The sequence below is a fragment of the Mobula birostris genome, chromosome 18, assembly GCF_030028105.1.
Source record: "Mobula birostris isolate sMobBir1 chromosome 18, sMobBir1.hap1, whole genome shotgun sequence".
Classification (NCBI taxonomy): Eukaryota; Metazoa; Chordata; class Chondrichthyes; order Myliobatiformes; family Myliobatidae; genus Mobula; species Mobula birostris.
The window spans coordinates 58,137,128-58,162,042 of record NC_092387.1 but is presented as its reverse complement, the minus strand read 5'-3'; the positions used below and the strand labels follow the sequence as shown (position 1 = coordinate 58,162,042).

Sequence of the window (24,915 nt, the reverse complement as noted above, 5' to 3'; positions counted from 1 at the left end):
ATCTGTGGAATTGTCTGCCACAGGAAACAGTTGAGGCCAGTTCATTGGCTATATTTAAGAGGGAGTTAGATATGGCCCTTGTGGCTAAAGGAATCAGGGGGTATGGAGAGAAGGCAGATACAAGGTTCTGAGTTGGATGATCAGCCATGATCATACTGAATGGCGGTGCAGGCTCAAAGGGCTGAATGGCCTACTTCTGCACCTATTTTCCATGTTTCTATGTTTCTATAATAGTAAGAAAGTTGTTTCCATTGGTAGGTGAGACTAGAACTAGGGGACATTGCCTCAAGATTCAAGGGAGAAGATTTAGGATGGAGATGAGGAGAAATTGTTTTTCCCAGAGAGTGGTGAATCTGTGGAATTCTCTGCCCAGGGAAGCAGTTGAGGTTTCCTCACTAAATATATTTAAGAAACAGTTAGATAGGTTTTTACATAGTAAGGGAATTAAGGGTCATGGGGAAAAGGCAGGTAGATGGAGCTGAGTTTATGGACAGATCAGCCATGATCTTATTGAATGGCGGGGCAGGCTCGATGGGCCGGATGGCCTACTCCTGCTCCTATTTCTTATGTTCTTATGTGTCTCTTAAAAGTCCCTTTCGTTTCCACCTCCACCACCGTCGCCGGCAGCCCATTCCACACACTCACCACTCTCTGCGTAAAAAACTTACCCCTGCCATCTCCTCTGTACCTACTTCCAAGCACCTTAAAACTGTGCCCTCTCGTGCTAGCCATTTCAGCCCTGGGAAAAAGCCTCTGACTATCCACACAATCAATGCCTCTCATCACCTTATACACCTCTATCAGGTCACCTCTCATCCTCCATCGCTCCAAGGAGAAAAGGCTAAGTCCACTCAACCTATTCTCATAAGGCATGCTCCCCAATCATTCTTGTAACAACATTCTTGTAAATCTCCTCTGCACCCTTTCTATGGTGTCCGCATCCTTCCTGTAGCGAGGCGACCAGAATTGAGCACAGTACTCCAAGTGGGGTCTGACCAAGGTCCTATATAGCTACAACATTACCTCTCAGCTCCTAAACTCAATCCCACGATTGATGAAGGCCAATGCACCATATGCCTTCTTAACCGCAGAGTCAACCTGCGCAGCAGCTTTGAGTGTCCTATGGACTTGGACCCCAAGCTCCCTCTGATCCTCCACACTGCCAAGAGTCTTAGCATTAATAGTATATTCTGCCATCATGTTTGACCTACTAAAATGAACCACCTCACACTTACCTGGGTTGAACTCCATCTGCCACTTCTTAGCCCAGTATTGTATACTATCAATGTTCCGCTGAACCTCTGACAGCCCTCCACACTGTCCACAACACCCCCAGCCTTTGTGTCATCAGAAAACTTACTAATCCATCCCTCCACTTCCTCATCCAGGTCATTTATAAAAATCATGAAGAGTAGGGGTCCCAGAACAGATCTCTGAGGCACACCACTGGTCACTGACCTCCATGCAGAATATGACTTGCCTACAACCACTCTTTGCCTTCTGTGGGCAAACCAGTTCTGGATCCACAAAGCAATGTCCCCTTGGATCCCATGCCTCCTCAATAAGTTTTGCAAGGGGTACCTTATCAAATGCCTTGCTGAAATCCATATACACTACATCTACTGCTCTAGCTTAATCAATGTGTTTAGTCACATTCTCAAAACAATTCGATCAGGCTCATAAGGCATGATCTGCCCTTGACAAAGCCATGCTGACTATTCCTAATCATATTATGCCTCTCCAAATGTTCATAAATCCTGCCTCTCAGGATCTTCTCCATCAACTTACCTACCACTGAAGTAAGACTCACTGGTCTATAATTTCTTGGGCTACCTCTACTCCCTTTCTTGAATAAGGGAACAACATCTACAAATCTCCAATCCTCTGGAACCTCTCCCGTCCCCATTGATGATGCAAAGATCATCGCCAGAGGCTCAGCAATCTCCTCTCTTGCCTCCCACAGTAGCCTGCGGTACATCTCATCCAGTCCTGGAGACTTATCCAACTTGATGCTTTCCAAAAGTTCCAGCACATCCTCTTTCTTAATGTCTATATGCTCAAGCTTTACAATCCACTGTAAGTCATCCCTACAATCGCCAAGATCCTTCCCCATAGTGAATACTGAAGCAAAGTATTCATTAAGTACCTCTGCTATCTCCTCCCGATTCCATACAAACTTTTCCACTGTCACACTTGATTGGTCCTATTCTGTCATGTCTTATCCTCTTGCTGTCCACATACTTGTAGAATGCCTTGTGGTTTTCCTCAATCCTGTTCGCCAAGGCCTTCTCATGGCCCCTTCTGGCTCTCCTAATTTCTTTCTTGAGCTCCTTCCTGCTAGCCTTATAATCTTCTTGATATCTATCATTACCTAGTTCTTTGAACCTTTCATAAGCTCGTCTTTTCTTCTTGACTAGATTTACAACAGCCTTTATAAACCACGGTTCCTGTACCTTACCATCCCTTCCCTGTCTCATTGGAACGTACCTATGCAGAACTCCACGCAAATCTCCCCTGAACATTTGTCACATTTCTGCCATACATTTCCCTGAGAACATCTTTTCCCAATTTATGCTTCCAAGTTCCTGTTTATTGACTACAGCTCAGTGTTTAACACAATCATTCCTACAGTTCTGATCAGAAGGTTCCAGAACCTGGGCCTACGTACCTCCTTCTGCAACTGGATACTCGACTTCCTAACCAGAAGACCACACCTGTGCAGATCAGAAATAACACCTCCACCTTGCTGACAATCAAGACTGGCACACCTTAGGGATTTGTGCTTAGCCTACTGTTCTACTCTCTCTACATGTACAACTGTGTGGCTAGGCACAGCTGAAATGCCATCTATAAATTTGCTGATGATACAACTATTGTTCGCAGAGTTTCAGATGGTGACAAGAGGGCATACAGGAGTGAGTTATATCAGCTAGTTGAGAGGTGTTACAGCAACAACCTTGCACTCAATGTCAGTAAGACCAAAGAACTGATTGTGGACTTCAGAAAGGGTAAGATGATGGAATATGCACCAGGCATCATCATGGGATCAGAAATGAAAAGAGTGAGCAACTTCAAGTTCCTGGGCGTCAATATCTCTAAGGATCTATTCTGCACACAACACATCAATGCATCTACAAAGAAGGCATAACTGCAGCTATTTTTCATTAGGAGTTTGAGGAAATTTGGTATATCAACATATGCACTCACAAATTTCGACAGGTGTACCATGGAGAGCATTCAGACTGACTGCATCACCATCTGGTATTCGGGGGGGGGGGGCTGTTGCCACTGCGCAGGATCGAAGTAAGCTTTAGAGAGTTGTAAACTTAGTCAGCTCCACCATGGGCAGGAGCGATGCCTCAAAAAGGCGGCATCCATCATTAAGGACCTCCATCACCCAGGTCATTCTTTGTTCTCATCGTTACCATCAGGAAGGAGATACAGGAGCCTGAAGACACACATTCAGTGATTCGGGAACAGCTTCTTGCCCTCTACCATCCGATTCCTAAATGGACATTCAACCCACAACCATGCCCACCTAGAGCTACTTTTTTATTTCTATTTTTGCACTACTTATTTAATTTAACATATATGTACTTACAGTAATTCACACTTTTTTCTCTATTATTATGTACTGCATTGTATTGCTGCCACAAAGACAACATATTTCACGATACAGGCCAATGATATGAAACCTGATTCTGATGCACTGTGTAATGAAAAGTATGTAAAACAAGGGTTTCACTGTATCTCAGTGCATATAGTAACAATAAACTGATAGGTCTTGGTCTGTAACATTGACTCTTTATTCCTCTCCATAGATGCTGCCTGACCTGTGGAGATCCTCCAACAGCCTGAGTGTATTACCAATACCAGTTCCAATTGCAGTGTTGCCAATGAGAATTCCTGGCCCAGCAATACGTTACTCAATGACCAAGCCAATTGCTCATATTCGAAAGAAGTAAGTCCAACAATGAACTCATACCCATTCTGCAGATTCTCAAACCAGTATCTGTCTCCATCCCGTATGCGCTGGAACTGCTCAATCACTATTTTAGTGAAGAGCTCATCCGTCCCACCAGTGCTCTCCAACAGACCTCCAGGCCATAACTCTAGCTTGGATATGTCTTTTCCATATTCTTCAGCCAATTTAGGAAAGATCTGTAACACAACAGCAAGTGAAGCTCACTCAGATTGCCAGAGAATATAGCCAACAAAGGTTCTACAGAACATGACATCCTAATTAATTTAGAAGATGTGGGCGGGGTGGGGCTGTGGGTTTGTAGTGGTATGTTGTGATAGAGATTTAGCCATTGGAAAGGCCAACGAAAATTTAAATTACTTGAAGACCAGATGGATGCAGTCAGGAAGAGTGCAGGGGATTTTAAGCTTGACCATTTTTGGAGGGGAAATGTTAACATACATATATTATATGTACCTGCCCATTTTTGTAAACTGCTTAATGATTGGAGGATAAGTCATCAGGTATCTATAAAGCAGAGTTTCATAGGGTTTTGAGTAGTAAGGGTCTTAAGATTATAGGGGGAGCGGGATTGAGAGGGATAATAAATCAGCCGTCATGGAATGGCAGGTTAGACTCAATAGGTTGATTGGCCTAATTTTGCTCCTATGTCTTATGGTCTTATTATTGAAAGGGATTCCCTTTCCCTCCTGTCATCATCAGTTTTACCAATACTGACTGGTTGTTAGAATATTAACTTGTCTCTTATTATGTTAAAGTGGTTAAGGTCAGAGCAAGGCGCCGTACAGAGCTGATTTAAAGGAATTTCTTCATACTAATGAATAACAACCATACAGAATAGGACTTAGGGATAAATTCAATGATAACAACTTGTATTTATATCATGTTTTTAATATGCTCCAGGAGTATTTAAAAAAGCACACATGTACACCTTGTCTTCAGCCAATGTAGTGATGCCATCCCCCACTCCTAACACACTGTTTTACATAAACATGCCCCTCGCACTTTAATGTCAACCTGTCAATCTTCGGGCCAGGCCACTCTGGGACTTGTATCATTATTATTTTGTGACTGTATGTGCTGTATGGTAACTATATCTGCTCTGTGTGACTGTACGCACTGTGCTCTGCGTCTTGTTTACAGAGGAATGATGTTTTGTTTAGCTTTATACATGTGTATGGTTGAATGACACTGAACCTGAACTTGAAAAGCCAGTTCAGTTAAAAAGAGGGATGGAGTCTTACACACAGAAGGTCCATGGTTAGTTGGAGGAAATTGATGAAAGAGTAACTGACCTCCTCATTCTCATTTGACAGGTTGAGATTAATTTCACTCCAGTTGCTAATTGTTGAGAGCTGATAGACTTGTCTCACAGTGTTATATGTTGGAAGACCATTATCCCTTCCGAGTTGGAGAGTGAGAGCCACCAGGTCAGACCGAGAGAACTTCAGTGGTCCAAACATATAATCTGAGTGTAATGAAAAAATAGACTACATTAAATATGTATTTTAATAAAGTCATGAATGATTATTCTTGATAGTGAATAACTCAGTGGCCACTTATTAGGTACACCTGATTGTTAATACAAATATCTAATCAGCCAATCATGTGGCAGCAACTCAATGGGTAAAAGCATGTGGACATGGTCAAGAGATTCAAATGTTGTTCAGATTAACTATCAGAATGAGGAAGAAATGTGATCTAAGTGACTTTGACCACAGAATGATTGTTGGTGCCAGACAGGTTGACGTGAGCATCTCAGAAAGTACTGATCTCCTAGAGATGGAGCTTACAGAGACTGGTGCAAGAAACAAAAAAAAACATCCAGCGAGTGGCAGTTCTGTGGGCAAAAATACCTTGTTAATGAGAGAGGTCAGAGGACAATGGCCAGACTGATGGGAAGGCAAAAGAAAAACTTGAATAACAAGGCATTACAACAGTGGTGTGCAGAAAAGCATCTCTGAACGTACAACTTGTTGAGCATTGAAGTGGATGGGCTACAGCAGTGGAAGACTATGAACATACACTCAGTGACCACTTCATTAGATACAGGACATGCCTGATACTTTGGCCACTGAGTATACAATTGATGTTACTGGCAATGCAGCATTTATTGTCTGTCACTAATTATTCCTGAAAAGTGTGATTATGAGCATTGATTGGGTCTGGAGTCACACATAGACTAATTGGTGAGGATGACATCTTCTCTTCATAAGCTAGATGGGTATTATTTCAATCTAGTAGTTTCATGGTTACTGTTATTCAGACTAACTGAATTAAATGAATTAGAAATTATTTTTAATTAATTCATTCAATTTGTCTGTTTGCAATTGTGTGATTCATAGGCTGGTGAATGCAGGCATAGTTGACCTAATCTCTGCTCATATGACAGCTCCACCAATCAGACCGGTGAACTTTATCGAAAAGTTCAAAGTTCAAAATAAATTTATTGTCTAAGTTCTTGTACATCACCATATACTACCCCAAGATACATTTTCTTGCGGGCATTCACAGTAGAAGAATGAAATACAAGTTGGAGGCAGAGCTCAGGAGGGTTAATGGCGCTAAGCGGCATCTCCTTTGCTTGCATCTTCGGAAACAGCTCTATTTCTATCTTTATTATCTCTATTTTTCCCTTTCAGGGTTCTTTTGAAGACCCTGACCTGGAGTTACACCCTGACTACGGTTCTTTGCGGGAATGGGATCCACTCTTGGGGTTTCAGCACATCCAGAGACCCGAGATCTCTAGGCACAGATCTCAGAAAAAGCGACACAATGGACTTTTAACATCATAAATCAGCGAGTTGCTTGTCATGTCTCCCCTCTCGCTGTGAAACAGAGACACTTTCTTCTCCCTTATTAGAGAGAGCCTGTGGTATGTCGAATACCAGGTGAACAATGTAGCCTTTGGAGTATTGCAAGTCTGTGTCTTTGTTGTTGCCTTGCTCACGCTTGAGTGCTTGGTGGCGGGTGCCGATATATTTTTTGCTGGTGGGGGGAGAGGGTTTGTTGCTCGCTGCCACTTACGCGTGGGAGGGAGGGGAGCTGGGTGGGGGGGGGGTACTTCAGGGTCCTAACATTTAACTGTCGTCCATTCTTTGGGGGTATACCTCTGTCTTTGTGGATGGTTGCCAAGAAAAAGCATTTCAGGATGTATATTGCATACATTTCTCTGACATTAAATGAACCTTGAAATCTTTGAAACAATAAATTCCTTGAAAATCTACATACGAAGACTGATAAACAAACAATGTGCAAAGAAAAATAACTGTACAAATGCCAAAAAAATAACAGTAGTAACAATAAATAAATAAATAATACTGAGAGCATGGTCCTTGCGGAGTCCTTGAAAGTGAGTCTATAAGTTGTATTCGGTGATCAGTTCAGTGTTGAGGTAAGTGAAGTTATGCACGGTAGCTCAGGAGCTTGATGGTTACAGGGTAATAACTGTCCCTGAACCTGGTGGAGTGGGATCCAAGTCTCCTGTACCTCCATCCTGATGGCAGCAGCAAGAAGAAAGCATGGTCTGGATGTTGACGTCATGATGACAGGAGCTGCTTTCTTGTGGCAGTGAACTTTGTAAACGTGCTCACTTGCAGGGAGGACTTTTCCTGTGATGTACTGGACTGGGCACTGTCCACTGTAAAGGATTACACTGGGATGGACTGGGAGTGGGACTGAACTGGACTAGCACCGTCCACTCCAATGGATTGCAATGTGCTGGACCAGGCACAGTCCGCTCCAATGGATTGCATTGTGCTGGACTGGCACTGTCCACTCCAGTGGATTGCACTGGGATGGACTGGGCACTGTCCACTCCAATGGATTGCAATATGCTGGACTGGGGCTGGACTGGGAACTGTCCATTGCAATGGATTGCAGTGGTTTGGACTGTAATGGACTGCAATGGGCTGTATCCATCACTGTATTGCAGTCCCTTTTTGGCTAAAACAATCTGTCAGGGGCAAGGGTAGAAAAACAAATAAGCTCTTCTTGGGCTGCCAGCTGAGTACAAATATCAATTATAACCATTGTTTCGATGACAGACTCTGTCATCTTCATCAGGGATGATGCCTGGGTAAGTCTAGTCCAGTGGTATTTATACCCTGTAATCCTGATTGATAGGTCCTCATCCAATCAGGTTTCCGCTCTCCCACCTTGTTTACAATCAAATTCCAGCTCTTACTTAGAGCAAGACCCTCATCTTCATTAAAATTCTTTTCCTCTAATTTTATTTCAATGGCTTCCAACACCAGGCGATCCCAAAAGCCATTGGCACAGAACAGTAGTTTTGAGCCGTCAAAGTCAATCCAATGGCCATCGCAAAGGCAGTGATCTGCTACTGCCAATTTCTCTGGATAACTCAAACAGATACACCTCATTTGTTCCCTGATTCAGCTTTCCACCATGCATCGCGTCTGGCTGATATATGCTGCTCCACATTCACAGGGAAACCTGTACGTCAGCCAACCTAAGTCCCAGATCATCTTTGACTCGCATAAGCTGTGACCTGAGCTTCCTTACGGGTTTGTGGATGGAAGCAATCTGGTATTTCTTCAGGATCCTAGCGATCCTTCCAGAAATTGTGGAAATATAGGGAAGGCAGGCAGGTTCCTTCTCACTGTTAGGTTTCCTGAATTTTTTCAGTCAGCCCTTTTAAGGGCCTGATTGATTTCATTCTCCTTGTAGCTACTCTGTAGGAATGTCGTGCATAATTGTCTTATTTCCTCCGGGAGACTCTCTGGGTCCAAAATAGTTTCCCATGGTTAATCAAAGTAGAAAGAATCGTTCTACATTGGGAGGTGTGATGGTGACTGCTATTTTTCAGGTACAAGTCCGTGTGAGTGGATTTCCAACAAATGCTATGTCTGAGGCTACTGTCCAGTTTGCATTGTATTAGAATATCCAAGCAAGGGAGGCAACCATTCTTCTACATCTCCATCATAAATTGAATGTTTGGATGTATACTGTTCAGATGGTCATGGAATTGTTGGAGTGCCTGGAGTCCATGAGGCCACACTATGAAGGTGTCATTGATGTCTCTGAAGAAGCGTTTGAGGCGCAAGGATGATGAACTCAGGACCCTCTCCTCAAAGTTCTCCACGTAGACATTAGCAATAGCTGGTGACAAGGGCGATCCCATGGCCACTCTGTCCATTTGTTCATAGTAGTTCCCCTTATAGAGGAAGTACGTCACAGTAAGGATGTATTCAAAAAGGTCAACGGTACCTTTATCAAACCTTGACTGAGGAGGACCACGCTGTCCTTAATGAGGACCCTCATGTACAGGGACACCATGTCGAAACTGACCATTATGACCACTATGTCCTCCAGATTCAGCTTCCAAAAGAATCCAAGTGCAATCTCAACAAAGCCATGCAGAATTGTAATAAGGCTAAGTTTCTTGTTGATTTAAAACCTCTTGCAACGAAGACCATCCTTTCAGTTCCCTTCTCCACTGTTTGCTGCACCTCACGTTTCCTTTCTTTCTTTAATTGGTGTACAAAATGACCTAGATTCCCAAATAACCTAGAGACCTTTTTGAACCCTCCTCCTGACTCGCAATCTCACCCAGTTTTCTGTTATCAACAATCTTGAAATATCACGTTCCACGCCCTAATCCAAATTATTGAGATCATCCTGGAATTATATACTAGTCTTGGCAGTACACAACTAGTTTACCACCAACTATTCGTTACCTTAAGAGAGAAGGTCCAGGAGCCTGAAAGCACACACCCACAATTTTATGAACAGCTTCTTCTCCTCCGTTATCAGATTTCTGAATGGACAATGAACCCATGAACACAACCCTCATTAAATTTTTTGCTCTCGTTTTCCACTACTTATTGATGTAAATACTGTACATATATTTCTTGTTGTAAGTTATAGGATATTTTATGTATTGAACTGCAAGGCAACAAATTTCACAACATATGTCAGTGATGATAAACCTGATTCCGATTCTGGTCACAGACTACCACCATTTAAGCCAACCCTCTCTCCTGTCATCCAACTTTCAAGCCAGGCTGAGCGATTCAAATGCATGGTCCTGAATAACTGGATGTGTTCCCAAGGATGAAGCCGCCAGTTTGAGTCTGGATTTCAGTTACTACAAGTGCACAGGGAGGCGGCGGTAGGAGAGAGAGCAGAGCGTTCATCACATCTGAACTGTTTCACATTGTCAGTAAAGAGGGTTAAGCATCAACTTTATTCACCATATATATTTGCATATATTAGGAATTTGCTGTGGTGTGTTGGTCAAGCATCAAAAACAACTACATTCAACAATTCTAAAGAATGAAGAATTATATAAAAATAATTTAGATTTGGAGTAAAATGTGCATAAATACCAGCATGTATCTACAACGTAAGCAGCATTATAAGAAGTTGTTTAAAGTGTTTACAGTGCAGGACAGCCTTACATCTGTGGTGGGAAAGCTATTGGAAAAGATTCTTAGACATAGGATCTATGGACATTTAGAGAATCATGGTCTGATCAGGGACAGCCAGCATGGCTTTGTGAAGGGCAGATCGTGTCTAACAAGCCTGATAGAGTTCTTTGAGGAGGTGACCAGGGATATAGATGAGGATAGTGCAGTGGATGTGATCTATATGGATTTTAATAAGGCATTTGACAAGGGTCCACACGGTAGGCGTATTCAGAAAGTCAGAAGGCATGGGATCCAGGGAAGTTTAGCCAGGTGGATTCAGAATTGGCTTGCCTGCAGAAGGCAGAGGGTGGTGGTGGACGGAGTACATTCAGATTAGAGGATTGTGACTAGTGATGTCCCAAAAGGATCTGTTCTGGGACCTCTACTTTTCGTGATTTTTATTAAAGACCTGGATGTGGGGGTAGAAGGGTGGGTTGGCAAGTTTGCAGATGGCACAATGGTTGGTGGTGTTGTAGATAGTGTAGAGGATTGTCGAAGATTGCAGGGAGACATTGATAGGATGCAGAAGTGGGCTGAGAAGTGGCAGATGGAGTTCAACCCGGAGAAGTGTGAGGTGGTACACTTTGGAAGGACAAACTCCAAGGCAGAGTACGAAGTAAATGGCAGGATACTTGGTAGTGTGGAGGAGCAGAGGGAGCTGGGGAGTACATGTCCACAGATCACTGAAAAGTTGCCTCACAGGTAGATAGGGTAGTTAAGAGAGCTTATGGGGTGTTAGATTTCATAAGTCGAGGGATAGAGTTTAAGAGTCGCGAGGTAATGATGCAGCTCTATAAAACTCTGGTTAGGCCACAATTGGGGTACTGTGTCCAGTTCTGGTCACCTCACTATAGAAAGAATGTGGAAGCATTGGAAAGGGTACAGAGGAGATTTACCAGGATGCTGCCTGGTTTAGAGAGTATGCATTATGATCAGAGATTAAGGGAGCTAAGGCTTTACTCTCTGGAGAGAAGGAGGATGAGAGGAGACATGATAGAGGTGTACAAGATAATAAGAGGAATAGATAGAGTGGATAGCCATCGCCTCTTCCCCAGGGTACCACTGCTCAATACAAGAGGACATGGCTTTAAGGTAAGGGGTGGGAAGTTCAAGGGGGATATTAGAGGAAGGCTTTTTTACTCAGAGAGTGGTTGGTGTGTGGAATACACTGCCTGAGTCAGTGGAGGAGGCAGATACACTAGTGAAGTTTAAGAGACTACTAGACAGGTATATGGAGGAATTTAAGGTGGGGGTTTATATGGGAGGCAGGGTTTGAGGGTCAGCACAACATTGTGGGCCAAAGGGTCTGTAATGTGCTGTACTATTCTATGTTCTATGACAGTGACAGAGTAGTAGTTTTTTGGGGGGTGTGGGTAACTAGAATGGTTGATCAGATTTACTACCTATTTTTAAGATGGGGTGAATTTTTTTAATTTTTTGTTTTAATAGCCCTATAGCACTTTCCACAAGGGAGCTTTTGAAAAAGGCATTTTGCAGAGTGGGAAGTGTTGGCAATGATTTTACCTGCCCCCTTCTTTGATTAAATCACCGGAGTACAAGTTCAACCAACAACTTTCTGAATGAGAGACAAGAATGCAGCCTGCTGAATTAACAGTGGGAGCTGTACAATTACTGACTTAGACGGCTGGGTATGCTCTGCGACATACCACAAAGTCCCCCTCTATCAAACAGAGTATTATTGAGCTCGATAGGCTGCTTTGTTAAAACAGTATTAAAATGGATTACCTCTCAGGTCTTCCACTATAACGTTATCTTCCCTTTCAGCAACTTGAGATGCCATCCCAAATATCAGTTCCTCAAAATCGACGGCAGTTTGTAGATTCTGCTTCTGAAAAATTAAAAAGAAATTGGCCCTTCAGGTCAACTTTCTTCAAAAGCTAGACATGACTCATTTTTGAAACCAAGTAGGTCAACAAGTGCACACGTCATTCCAGAGATTTCATTCAGGAAATAAAATGATCAGCCATGATCACAGTGAATGGCGGTGCTGGCTCGAAGGGCCGAATGGCCTACTCCTGCACCTATGGTCTGTTCTCTATTGTCTTTCCAGTTTGGCCTCACCAGTCAATTTTCTGGTTTAAGCAAATCATTCAGAATTATGCTTGAGGTTTCTGTGATAGTGAAGATAATGCAGAAGGTGGAGGAAACCGTGTGGTCACAGGGAAATGTACAAAACGTACAATGGTGGGTGTGGTAAACCATGTATATAGATTGTAACTGGGTTACCTGTCTGGACACGCCTGGACGTGCCCCTCTGCTGACTGCTCCTGTGGCTCCTCCCACAGACCCCTGAATAAAGGCAATTGTGTCACTGCTCCTCCCACAGTCCAGGACAGATACTCAGCATGGATGTTGGTCCATTTACTGTTAATAAAAGCCTTTCAGCATTTACTCTACTTCCAGTCTTCTGGAGTAATTGATAGTGCATCAAGTGGGAATTAAGCTTTGATCGGAGATCACTGGCGCTGCAAAGAGGTTGATAGATTCTTACTTGGTCAGGGCCTGAAGGGAGATGGGGAGAAGGCAGAGGACTTGGTCAGGGCCTGAAGGGAGATGGGAAGAAGGCAGAAGACTTGGTCAGGGCCTGAAAGGAGATGGGGAGAAGGCAGAGGACTTGGTCAGGGCCTGAAGGGAGATGGGGAGAAGGCAGAGGACTTGGTCAGGACCTGAAGGGAGATGGGGAGAAGGCAGAGGACTTGGTCAGGGCCTGAAGGGAGATGGGGAGAAGGCAGAGGACTGGGGCTGAGAGGGAAAATAGATCAGCCATGATGGAATGGTGGAGCAGACGATGGACCAAATGGCCTAATTCAGCTCCTCTATCTTATGGCCTTATGGTCAAAACAATCTCTAACTGCTACATTACCACACCGCCCTCTTTACCACCTTATCTATTTTTGTTGCTCCTTTATTGAGCTGGACCCCATGATCCTTCAATTTTCTTCAGCCCCGCCATTTTAATTTTTGAAGCAACTTACTGCTAGTCATACCGACTCAGGGGTTTGTAACCTGGGGTCCACAGCATAAAAAAGGTTAGGAACCCCTGCTAAATGTCGGTACTTTGTTAAGACCATAAGATATAGGAGCAGAAGTTGGCCATTAGGCCCATTGAGTCTGTTCCACCATTCAATCATGGGCTGATCCACTTCATCCGGTCATCCCCACTCCCCCCTGCTTTCACCCCATACCCTTTGATGCCCTGACTAATCAAGAACCTATATATCTCTGTCTTAAATACACCCAATGACTTGTTCTCCACAGCCGCTCATGGCAACAAATTCCACAGATTTACCACCCTCTAACTAAGGTGATTTCTCCGCATCTCAGTTCTAAAAGGATGTCCTACAATTCTGAACTCGTGCCCTCTTGTTCTAGAATCCCCTACCATGGGAAATAACTTTGCCATATCTAATCTGTTCAGGCCTTTTAACATTTGGAATGTTTCTATGAGATCCCCCCTCATTCTCCTGAACTTCAGGGAATACAGCCCAAGAGCTGCCAGACATTCCTCATACGGTAACCCTCTCATTCCTGGAATAATTCTCGTGAATCTTCATTGAACCCTCTCCTATGTCAGTATATCCTTTCTAAAATAAGCCCAAAACTGCACACAGTAGTAACTACTAATCTTTGTGAAGAAAGTCTAGAAAAAGGGTCACAGAGATTGGACAGGTTATCCAGGCCACCAACGGGAGTCCAGCCATTCAAGTTCTTTACCTGTCTATTCCAGAAGTTGTTACACAGACGGAGAGCTGGAGACATGTTATTGTAAATGTTATGGACTTGCCGGAATTCACAGGACCTGTTCCTGCAGGAAGGCAAAAAAAGGATGGAAATCAGAACTTAGACAGGCAAAGTGGCAGATAATTAAAACCATCGGAAGTTAGCACACAGGATGTCCATCTATTCATGTTGGGTGGACGTGCCCATAGCCCTGTGGCTTACAGCATTTTGGGTGCACATCCAGTCACCTGCCGGGGCTTTGGCCTCAACTAACTTCTCAAGCCATGTGTTTGAAAATTTCAGTTCTTACTTTATCCCTTCTGTGAAGGTGAATAGTTGAATCTGGGAGAAGGCTGATGAGAATGTGTAAAGAGTAAAAAAAAAAAAATGGATTTAATGCGGGATTAGTATAATTGTATGGCTGATAGAATTGCCTCAGTGGGCCAAAAGATCTGTGTCCATACTATATCTCTCTATGTGGGTGTGGGGTGGAGATATGTCTCTACCAATGGAGGTGTAAGATGCTCCTTTTCTCTGCTAGTCTGCAGGTCACCTTTGGGCAAGGTGTAGCACCTGCTTAGCCCCCTGTTCAGGGTCACATGAAGCCATGGGAGCAGGTGGTGGGTGGTTGTATGAGCAGCTGGTGCATATCACAAGTCCTGGTTATGCGACCACTGACGCCAGCAGACAATCTCTGATAATGGCTGGGATTACCCATCTTCTCAAGACACAGACCAGAAAAAGGCAATGGCAAACCACTTCTGTAGAAAAATTTGCCAAGACAACCATCATCACCATGATCACCTACGTCATGTGGCATGGCACATAATGATGTTGGTGACTTCTCTCTCTCAATGACATCTCACCCAAGCATTACTGATTTCTCGCAAAATAAAACTCTCCAGCCCTGGATATACTTTCTTAAAAAATATATTCTCTCAATGTAACTCATTTGATACAACAGAGTAACGGAATGACAATAGGAAAGCTGCTGAAAGGTCTTTGACTAGAAATGTTAACTCTTTTTCTCATCTCCGTGGATGCTGCCTGACCTGCCGCGTATTTCCAGCAGTCTCTTTTCATTGTGCCCATTTTTGTGAACCAATAAGTTTCCGTCAAGCAGACAGGTCTCTTTTCCCTTTAATAGGGGTATGCCATCCTTATGAGAAGAACTTCAAGACATTGGTAGATGAAAATAACTGTCTTTCCACTGGCTCAGATGGAAAGCATCCTCACCTGAACCGAATCTTGACAGGCATCTTTGTTGGCCTGGACAAATTGGGTTGAAGGAGCTGTGTCTGCACTGTATTATGCTACAAATCTACGCATTTGTAAAGAGCTTACATCTTTATGATCTCAGGGTAGCTTAAGGTAGCTTATAAAAACAATGACATTCATTTAACATGTTACAGTTAGGGAAAATAGAAGTCCATTTCGGCATAGAAATTACTGTCTGAGAATGGTCAGAGGTAACCTTTAGTGCTTGAGGAATAATTGTTGACTGGGAAAACACCAAGGAAGTTTTCAGATTAAGAGAAAGTGATGGAGGTAGGTGGAGATAGGTAAGAAGGGTTTCAGCTCAAACGGTCAACTGCTTACTCCTTTTCATAGATGCTGCCTGACCTGTTGAGCTCTGGCAGGTGTGTGTGTGTGTGTGTGTGTGTGTGTGTGTGTGTGTGTGTGTGTGTGTTTGCATCTTTCCGGCATATGCATACTTTCTCATGTTTGTGATGTACAGTTACAATGTTTAAACATCATTAGGACAGGTATATGGGTGGGGAAAGGTTAGAGAGACACGAGTCAACTGTGAACAGCCAGGAATGGCTTAGGAAGATGTATTGGCTGGCTTAGATGAGATGGGCCAAAGGGCCCGTTTCCATTTTGTAGAAATTTATGAATCTAAACTTAATCAATTGGTTCTCTGGTTTACACCTGTTCCACAAAGCAGACTTTCAATTGTGGACTCATTCTGTATACAAGCTTGTGTTAGGACAATCAACCTTAATTATCACAGCACAGGAGCAGGCCATTTGGCCCGTTGAGTTGATGCTGGCTGCCAGCAGAGCAGACTCACTCCTCCCTCCTTCTTTTCCTATATCCCTGCAACTTATTCTCTCTCACATGCCTTTAACCTCCAAGAGGTATGTTACAGTCACTGGGCTCAGGATCCACCCCCTGGGGCCCAGTCGTCAGTGAGGATCAAGTCGGCCCTCTGCCTGTGCAGGTGAGACTGGTCAGTGCACCAGATCCGGCACCATTCCACCAGATAAACGTATGCCACACATTCAGAGAGCAACGCAGAGCCAACGGAGAGTACAATAGAAAATGAATAAGAATGAATGGTTAGCCAATAGCATTTAGTTCTGGATGCACAGAAAACTGCAGATGATGGAATTTATTTATTGACGTAAAACACAAAGTAGGTTTTTGACCCTTTAAGCGGCAATTCCACAATTAAATCCTAGCCTAGTCATGGGACAATCTACAAAATCCAGTTAACCTACCAACCAGTACGTCTTTGGAATGTGGGAGGAAACTGGATCACCCAGAGAAACCCACACGGTCACGGGGAGAATGTACAAGCTCCTCACACATAACGGCGGGAATTGAACCTGGGTCACTGGAACTGTAAAATGTCGTGCTAACCACCCCTATCTGGAATCTGCAGCAGAAAAGCAGCTCCAGGAGGAACTCAGTAGGTCAGGCAGCACATGTGGAGGGAATTAGACAGTTATCCTCTCATGCTAGTTAGTGTTCTTCATCTGGAATGAAGGAAAGCTGTTATAAAAAGGGAGCAGCGCGTAGCCAGAGCCTGCAGTGATGAGTGGATCCAGTAGAGGGGAGTGATAGGCAGACAGAGGAGGAGAGAGTGGAGGTAGCGAAAGAGGCTCCAAGGTGATGGGCGGAGATGACACAGGGCTGCCGACGACGGAACCTGATAGGAGAGGAAGGTGGAGCATGGAACCAAATCAGGGAGGTGGGAAGAGTGAGAGGAGGGGACCTAGTGGGAGAAGTCTAAGGGCGATGGGCAGATGGAGTGGGTGGCGGTGGGGGAGGGGAAAGAAAGAGTGATAAGTTTTGGGTTGAGTGTAGGAATAACTGAGGAGAGAGTAAAGGGACAGAGGGGGAGCAAGTTACCCATAATTAAATAATTACAGAATTTATCTCTTACCTCATGTACACCCCAGGTGGTACCATGGTAACAATAGATTTCAATGCGGCCACCTGAAACTCAGATGAGATGCTAGGGTCAACAAACGTCTTGTAACCTGCAAGAACACAATATCTGGTTAGGAAAGCTAAATTTTCAGCTTTAAAAACTCATTCAATGTTGCAAACTTTGTGTACCTTACCTTTGTAAGCAGGTAAACTCTGTCCCAGGTGTTTAGGTAACCACTCATACAGTGCAATGTTCTGCAAAAATAAGACAATGTTTAGCAGGAAGCACTGAAACACAAAGAGGTCTTCTGTTTGAACAGTGTCTTTAGCAATACATTCAAAAGGCAAATCCCAGGCATTCGGCTTGAAGCTTTAGGGTAGAATCTTGGCTTCAGATAAGTTGAAGGGAGATTCAGGGGAGACAGAGAGGCAAAGACATTCAGGGAAACATACACAAAATGTTGGAGAAACTCAACAGATCAGGCAGCATCTATGGAGAGGAACTGACGCTTCAAGCTGAGACCCTTCTTCATGAGTGAAAAGGATCAGCCAAGTTCTTCCAGCATTTTGTGTGTTTTGCTCTGGATTTCCAGAATCTGCAGAATCACTTGTATTTATGAAATACAGGAGAGATAAAGAGACAGAGAGATTGAGGGAAGTGTAAAGGAGACAGAGAGACAGATAAGTTTGGGAGAAATAGAGAGATTCAGTAAAAAAAAAACCCAGAGAGATACAGGGAAGACAGAAACAGATAAATTCAGGGGAGACAGAGGGATTCTGGAAAACAGAGAGACAGAGAGATTCTGGAAGAGAGAGAGACAGAGAGATTCAGGGGAGACAGAGAGACAGAGAACTTCAGGGAGGTTCAAGAAGACAGAGAGACGGAGATTCAGGGAAGACAGAGACAGATAAATTTAGGGGAGACAGAGGGATTCAGGGGGAAAATAAGCTCCTGATTTTATGATCTGAATCTCTCTGTCTCTCTGCTTTCCAGCATCTGTGTCTCTGTCTCCCCTGCATCTCCCTGAATATCTCTATCTCTGTCTCCCCAAATCTCTGTCTCTGTCTTCCATGCATCTCTGTTTCCGTTTCCCCTAATCTCTGTCTCCGTCTTCCTGCATCTTTGTTTCTGTCTCCTCTGCGTCTCCCTGAATCTCTGTCCCTCTGTCTCCGTCTTCCTGAATTCAGGAGAGGCAGAAAGTCAGAGAGATTCAGATTGTAAAATCAGAAACTTATGTTCCCCCTGAATCTCTCTGTCTTTCCTCCAGGGATGTGGTGAGAGCTTACCAATTGGCCTTCTTTCCTAATGCAGGAAATAGTTCCTCATCATTTCTACAAGCAAATGTGTGATGTTTGATCCCCTCCTTCTTCCACACTGCAAGTTACCTGGAATGTAGCAATAACCCACTTCCTGGTGTGTTGGAATATGTCTTCATCCGACCATGTGGGATGCCCAGCTTTAAAATGAGAGGCGAGATGATTGTGGTACCAGAACCAGATGATGTGCTCGGCCATGATGAATGGGCTTTCATTGGCCCCTGGATTTCCAGCATCTACAACACAATTTACTGTCTGTTAGAGGTTGAGATTAGATGAGCAGATTGTGTCTCTTTTCTCTCGAAAGCAGAGACTTGAACATGACCTAATACAGACCATCCCTGGTCAATGAATGGGTTACATTTTTACAGATGCCCTTGGGTCAATCTTATCCGCAAGTCAGAAAATGCACAAAAGTGACTGAGTATGGTAACCACAACTTCACAGTAAGATACATTTATTGTCATATGTACAGGAGCAATAGCAAACTTACTGGTAGTAACATCACGGGCACATAACATCAGAGGCACAACTTTCAGAAGGAGGAAATAAATTAATCATAAATTATACAATATATTGTTGAAGAATGGTATAAGAAAGCAACACAATTAAAACCAAAAATAAAATATTGTAATGGATGGCATCAGAAGCACATTAGACAGATCAGAAGGAACAATAACTATTAGTGGAGAGAGAGGAAACTGGAGGAATGAATGTGGACTCAGATTCAGGTCTATTATCATGAAATTCATTGCTTTGCGGCAGCAATACATAAAATATACTATAAATTATAGTAAGAAATATATGAAAACTTCAAAATAAATAGCACAAAGAGAGAGGAAAAATAGTGAGATAGTCTGGCATTCATACACAGGAATGGATTGTAGCTCTAGAATTATACGAGGCTTGTTTAAATAATCTTGTCGTCATTGCTGGCTAGTCCAGTGAAATATGCGATGAGGCAGAAGCACCCATTCATTCTACTTCTGTTCTCTCTGCCATGCAATGCATTTAATGCGACCAGCAAGGGTGCATTTCTGGGTAAAGGGCTTGGGACTTCCGGAGGGTGGCAAGATTAAAGGCCACAAATATCACGTCGTGGCCAAAAAACTAAATGGGTTATTCAGTTCAAAAGGGACATTTTCACCCTGTGATGATGAGATTGTTGAACTTGTCATCTCAGGGCAGGGTTGAGGTGAATGTGTTGGATACATTTGAGGGAAGACCACCTGTGTTTCATATGACTGGACGTAAACGAGGTAGAAATTCTGCTCCTGCTAACTTTGTCTTCTTCACAATGGAGAAAAGAAAATATTCTCCACATTGAACCTTGTCAAACAACAATGAACTGAGGTCAAGACATCAGCAGAAAGAAAAACTGCTACGCCCTGTCCATATAGTCATTGAGTACCAGAATAAGGCCCTTCAGCCCATCTAGTCATTCCAACCTGATTTCAAGGATCAAAGTGGAGAAAAACTTTTCTCTCCATTGGGAGATCTTCTGCCTAGTTCCATCTTCCTGCACCGAGACCACATCCCTCTAAATGTCTCACATCACTGTAGATATCAAAAGTTCTCTTAAATTTTACAGTTGAACCCACATCTACCACCGAGAGTCAAAGAACACTACACCAAAGAAAAGGGACTTTTGACCCGGCTAGTCCGTGCCAAACTATTGTCCTGCCTAGTCCCATCGATCTGTGACTAGACCATAGCCTTCCATTCCCTCCCATCCATGTACCTCTCCAATTTTCTGTTAAATTGTTGATATTGAACCCATAACCGCCACTTATGCTGGCAACTCATTCAACATCCTCTGAGTGAAGAAGCTCCCTGTCATATTCCCTTTAACATTTCACCTTTCACCCTGAACCCATGACCCCCAATTCCAGTCTTGCTCAACCTCAGTGGAAAAAGCCTGCTTGCTTTGGAACTGTAGTACTGTACTTTGATGGGCTCTGGATCAAGATTTCTCTGAGGGTTTTTTGCCATTGCTTGCACGGCGGGGATGGGGGAGGGTCATTGCTTCTGCTGGCGCAATTGGGGGGGGGGAGGGATCAGGTTCCCTTGCAGTTGATTGTGCAATGGGAGGGGAGAAAAGGGGGCTTTGGGTTCTGATGTTTCTATCATTCAATATAAGGGCCTCTGTGTCTGTGTTTCATGGATGTCTGTGAAGAGTGAGGATTTCAGGTTGTATTCTGTACATTGTCTGATATTAAATTGAACCATCTGAACACTTTCTATACCCCTTAAAATTTTGTACCTCTATCAAATCTCCCCTCATTCTCATTCGCCTAGGCTGTTCTAGGGAATAAAGCCCACTTACACTGATTATTTTGATATAACACTAACCATGCCCAATTCCAATAAAGAATAGAATCTAATCACCTAACCACTGTTAAAACCAAGTGAGTTCAATGTTAGGGATTCACCATAAAATCCTCGAAGCCCCGTGTCTCCATTAGAGGGGTCAGGGTGATTCCACATCAGCAGCTCTCCGGTGCTTGGCTTGGGAAGCCGAGGATCAGAACCAGAAGCCAGCCGGCCATCAGAGAAACTCCGCAATTCATCACACCAGGAGTGATATGATCCATAGATGGAGCTCCCATCGATCCAGGCAGTCGCTTCATTGATCTGTTGAAGAGCAACAGCAGATGAGACAAACAGTTTATTAGGTGTGCATTGTGCTCCTGAATCCTTCATGGGGACTAGTGTTCCTACTCATTTCAACATACACTCAGTGACCACTTTGTTAGGTAGATCCTGTACACCTGCTCGTTAATGTAAATACCTAATCAGCTAATCATGTGGCAGCAACTAATGCATAAAAGCATGCAGGCGTAGTCAAGAGGTTCAGTTGTTGTTCAGACCTAACATCAGAATGGAGAAAAATGACTCAGGCTGTGGAATGGCTGTTGGTGCTAGGATGGGGTTTTTAAGTATCTCAAAACTACTGATCTCCTGAGGAAAAAAAAACATCCAGTGAGTGGCCGATATGTGGGTGAAAATGCCTTGCTAATGGGAGAGATCAGAGGAGGATGGCCAGATTGGTTCAAGACAACAAAGGCGACAATAACTCAAATAGCCATGCATCACAACAGTGGTGTGCAGAAGAGCATCTCTGCACACATAACATTTCAAACCTTGAAGTGGACAGGCTACAGCAGCAGGAGACCATGAGCATACACTTGTTTGCCATTTTATTAGGTATGGGAGATATCTAATAAAGTGGCCACTGAGTCTAACCATGTAACAATTACAGCATGGAAACAGGCCATCTCGGCCCTTCTACTCCGTGCCGAACTCTTACTCTCACCTAGTCCCACCGACCTGCACTCAGCCCATAACCCTCCATTCCTTTCCTGTCCATATAGCTATCCAATTTTACTTTAAACGACAACATCGAACCTGCCTCAACCTCAACCTAGAGTCAATAGAAGTGAGGAAGAGGGGTGGTAAGGTTAATTGAATATTTTTAATTATTGTGCCTGCAGTAATGCTTACAATTATTTATGCAATTTGGAAGTTCTTCTTTAAAAGAAGATTTAATTGTTTCATTGTCAATAGTTTCTGAATGCCTTTGAATGTCTGGGATATTTCTAAGCTTTGACAGTTTTGTTGAGAGGGTCTGGCTTTGCTGTCAGTCAAAGGTTTCCTTCTTCACTCTTGACTCACTTACCCACACATCTATCCACACCGATCTCTCTCCTGATTCATATCCCTGCAAGCGTGACAAGTGCTACACCTCCACACAGGGGCCCAAACACACCTTTGAGATGGGGCAACACTTCACCTGTCGGGGTCAACTATTGTATCCCACTGGCGAAACAACACGTCATATTCCTTCTGGGTAGTATCCAACTTAGTGGCATGAGTATTGATTTGTCTAACTTCTGGAAATTTTTGCTCCTTCTTCCTTCTCTCTTCTTCCATTCACCAATCGGTTTACCCTCTTACCCCTTCTCCTCACTTGCCCATCAACTCCCACTGGTTCCCTTCCTCCTTCACTTTTTTCCATGGTCCACTGGCCTCCCCATCAGATTCCTTCCTCTTCAGCCCTTTGCCACTTACAACTATCACCCCCCCATCGTCTTTCTTCATCCCCCCTCCCCCACCTATCCACTTTAACCCCCGCCTGGTTTCAAGTCTACCCTGCCAGCTTGTACTCATCCCACTCCCGCCACTTTCTTATTCTGGCTTCTGCCCCTCTCTTTCCAGTCCTGATGAAGGACCTCAGTCCATAACGTTTACCTTTTATTCCCCCCCGCCCCATAGATGCTGCCTGACCTGCTGAATTCCTCCAGCATTTTGTTTCTGTCGTTCAAGATCTCCAGCATCTACAAAATCTATTGCGTTTATGAAAGGCTTTCTCAGCAGCTCTGTGAGCAAAGCTGCTTTGGGGCTCTAAATGTGACTCAGTAACATCATAAGAAGTCCTAAATTAGCTCAGTCCTTTGCTGATTAAGTGCAGGATTTTGGCAAGGGAGTTTCTCCACAGATAAACTGTACATTGTGGTTTGGAGGGACTGCGGTGATGTAGGCAACAGAGCATACTCATTAACATTGGTACACTGGTTCACCATCACCCATAATGGACATTTACAGGAGCTAATATCCCTCTCTCCTCATCCCATTACCTGTATCCTTGGATTGCTGGGGCTGTGTCCCGAACTCTTGTCCCATCCCTTTCGCTGAAAGAGTAACCTCGCACTCTTCGTTCCATTGGGGTCAAAGACGGAATCGCCAGGTGGGACTGGGACATCGAGGAATTCAGGGGGACACGCTGGGTGCTTTGTATCCAAAATCTCACTCAACAGATGATATCCTGTACAAGTTTGGAAAAGAATACAACAGTAGTTGCTTAACCTTGACTGGTCAGGGCATGGAGAGGTTTGGGGAGAAGGCAAGAGATTGGGCTGAGAGGGAAAACGAATCAGCCACAATGAAGTGGTGGATCAGACCCGATGGGCCAAATGGTCTAATTCAGCTCTTATATCATATGGCCTTCTGGTCCTAATTGTGACATCCCTCATTTGAAATGGAATGGCAGTGCTTGTCTGAACCCACAGAGGACCAAGTCTCAATCTTGTTGGACTACTGTTTCATAAAGATTCTAGACTTTTTGTGCTGTATATCTAATTTCTTGACTTGCAAAGGTATAGGGAAGAAGTCACAAAGACAAGCTTGGTATTAATGCTCGTTACCCTGCCTACAGAATTTAACTCACTCTCTGCTCTGTAACTGGTCGGTTCTACAAAGCTGGAAGACTCGGCATCTGAAGCATTGTGTCAGCAACTTATTCATCTTGGTGCTCCATCTTTTGCAGCTATCATTAGGCAGGAGGTACAGAGGCTTGAAGTCTCACACCACCAAGAACAGCTGCTTGCCTTCAACCATTTGGTGCTTGAACCAACGGGAGCAACCATAATCACTACAGTTTAGCAACACTACGACCACTTTGACCACTTAGCACTAAAAATTATCCTTTTTTTTGCTCTAATTCGGCTTTCTTGCAAAAATTGTTATAATTTATTTTTAATTAATTGATTAATTGAGATACAATGTGAAACAGGCCCTTGAGGCCGCACTGCCCAATAATCCCCTGGTTTAATCCCGGCCTAACCAAGGCACAATTTACAATAACCAATTAACCTGCCAACCGGTACATCTTTGAACTGTGGGTGGAAACCCATGCAGCCACAGGGAGAATGTACAAACTCCTTAAAGGGCAGCAGCAGCAATTGAACCTGGGTCACTGGTACCTGTACTGTACAGCGAAGTGCGAACCACTACATTACTGTAACACCCCGTTCATTTATTTATGTTTCTCTTACGAATGCTGATTAAAGATTCTATAGTATATGCCTGGGATGCTGCTGCAAGTAAATTTTTCATTGGCCCTGTCCATACACGTAGATGTGTGTGTGACCATAAACTCGACAATGGTTTTGACTTTGACAATCTTTCCTTTCTCCTGCGGCAGCACGGTACGGCTAGCACAACGCTTCACAGTACCAGTGACCCAGGTTCAAATCCCGCTGCTCTCTGTAAGGAGTTTGAATGCTCTCCCCATGACTGCGTGGGTTTTGTCCAAGTGATCCAGTTTCTTCCCACATTCCATAGATGTACCAGTTGGTAGGTTAATTGTTCATTGTAAATTGCCCTGTGATTAGGCTAGGGTTAAATCAGGGGTTGCTAGGCAGCGTGGCTCAAAAGGGCGGAAACCTGCATTGTATCTCAACATAGTAATTAAAATTTTAAAAATGCCATTTTCTGACATCCATA

At 43.7% G+C, this 24,915-nt stretch overlaps 1 protein-coding gene across 1 annotated transcript in view; it reads right to left on the bottom strand.

Annotated features, from left to right (window-relative positions):
- The window catches only part of LOC140212144 (dual oxidase 2-like), a 124,559-nt gene that overhangs the window by 87,231 nt on the left and 12,413 nt on the right, over nucleotides 1-24,915 (bottom strand). Inside the window, exons 5-13 of the mRNA XM_072282757.1 lie at nucleotides 23,268-23,455; nucleotides 21,063-21,264; nucleotides 18,700-18,866; nucleotides 17,508-17,568; nucleotides 17,327-17,423; nucleotides 14,149-14,239; nucleotides 12,160-12,262; nucleotides 5,278-5,450; nucleotides 3,986-4,161 (exon numbers count right to left, since the gene is read on the bottom strand). Coding sequence (XP_072138858.1) covers nucleotides 3,986-4,161; nucleotides 5,278-5,450; nucleotides 12,160-12,262; nucleotides 14,149-14,239; nucleotides 17,327-17,423; nucleotides 17,508-17,568; nucleotides 18,700-18,866; nucleotides 21,063-21,264; nucleotides 23,268-23,455 — 1,258 coding nt within the window. The remainder of the gene's footprint in view (nucleotides 1-3,985; nucleotides 4,162-5,277; nucleotides 5,451-12,159; nucleotides 12,263-14,148; nucleotides 14,240-17,326; nucleotides 17,424-17,507; nucleotides 17,569-18,699; nucleotides 18,867-21,062; nucleotides 21,265-23,267; nucleotides 23,456-24,915) is intronic.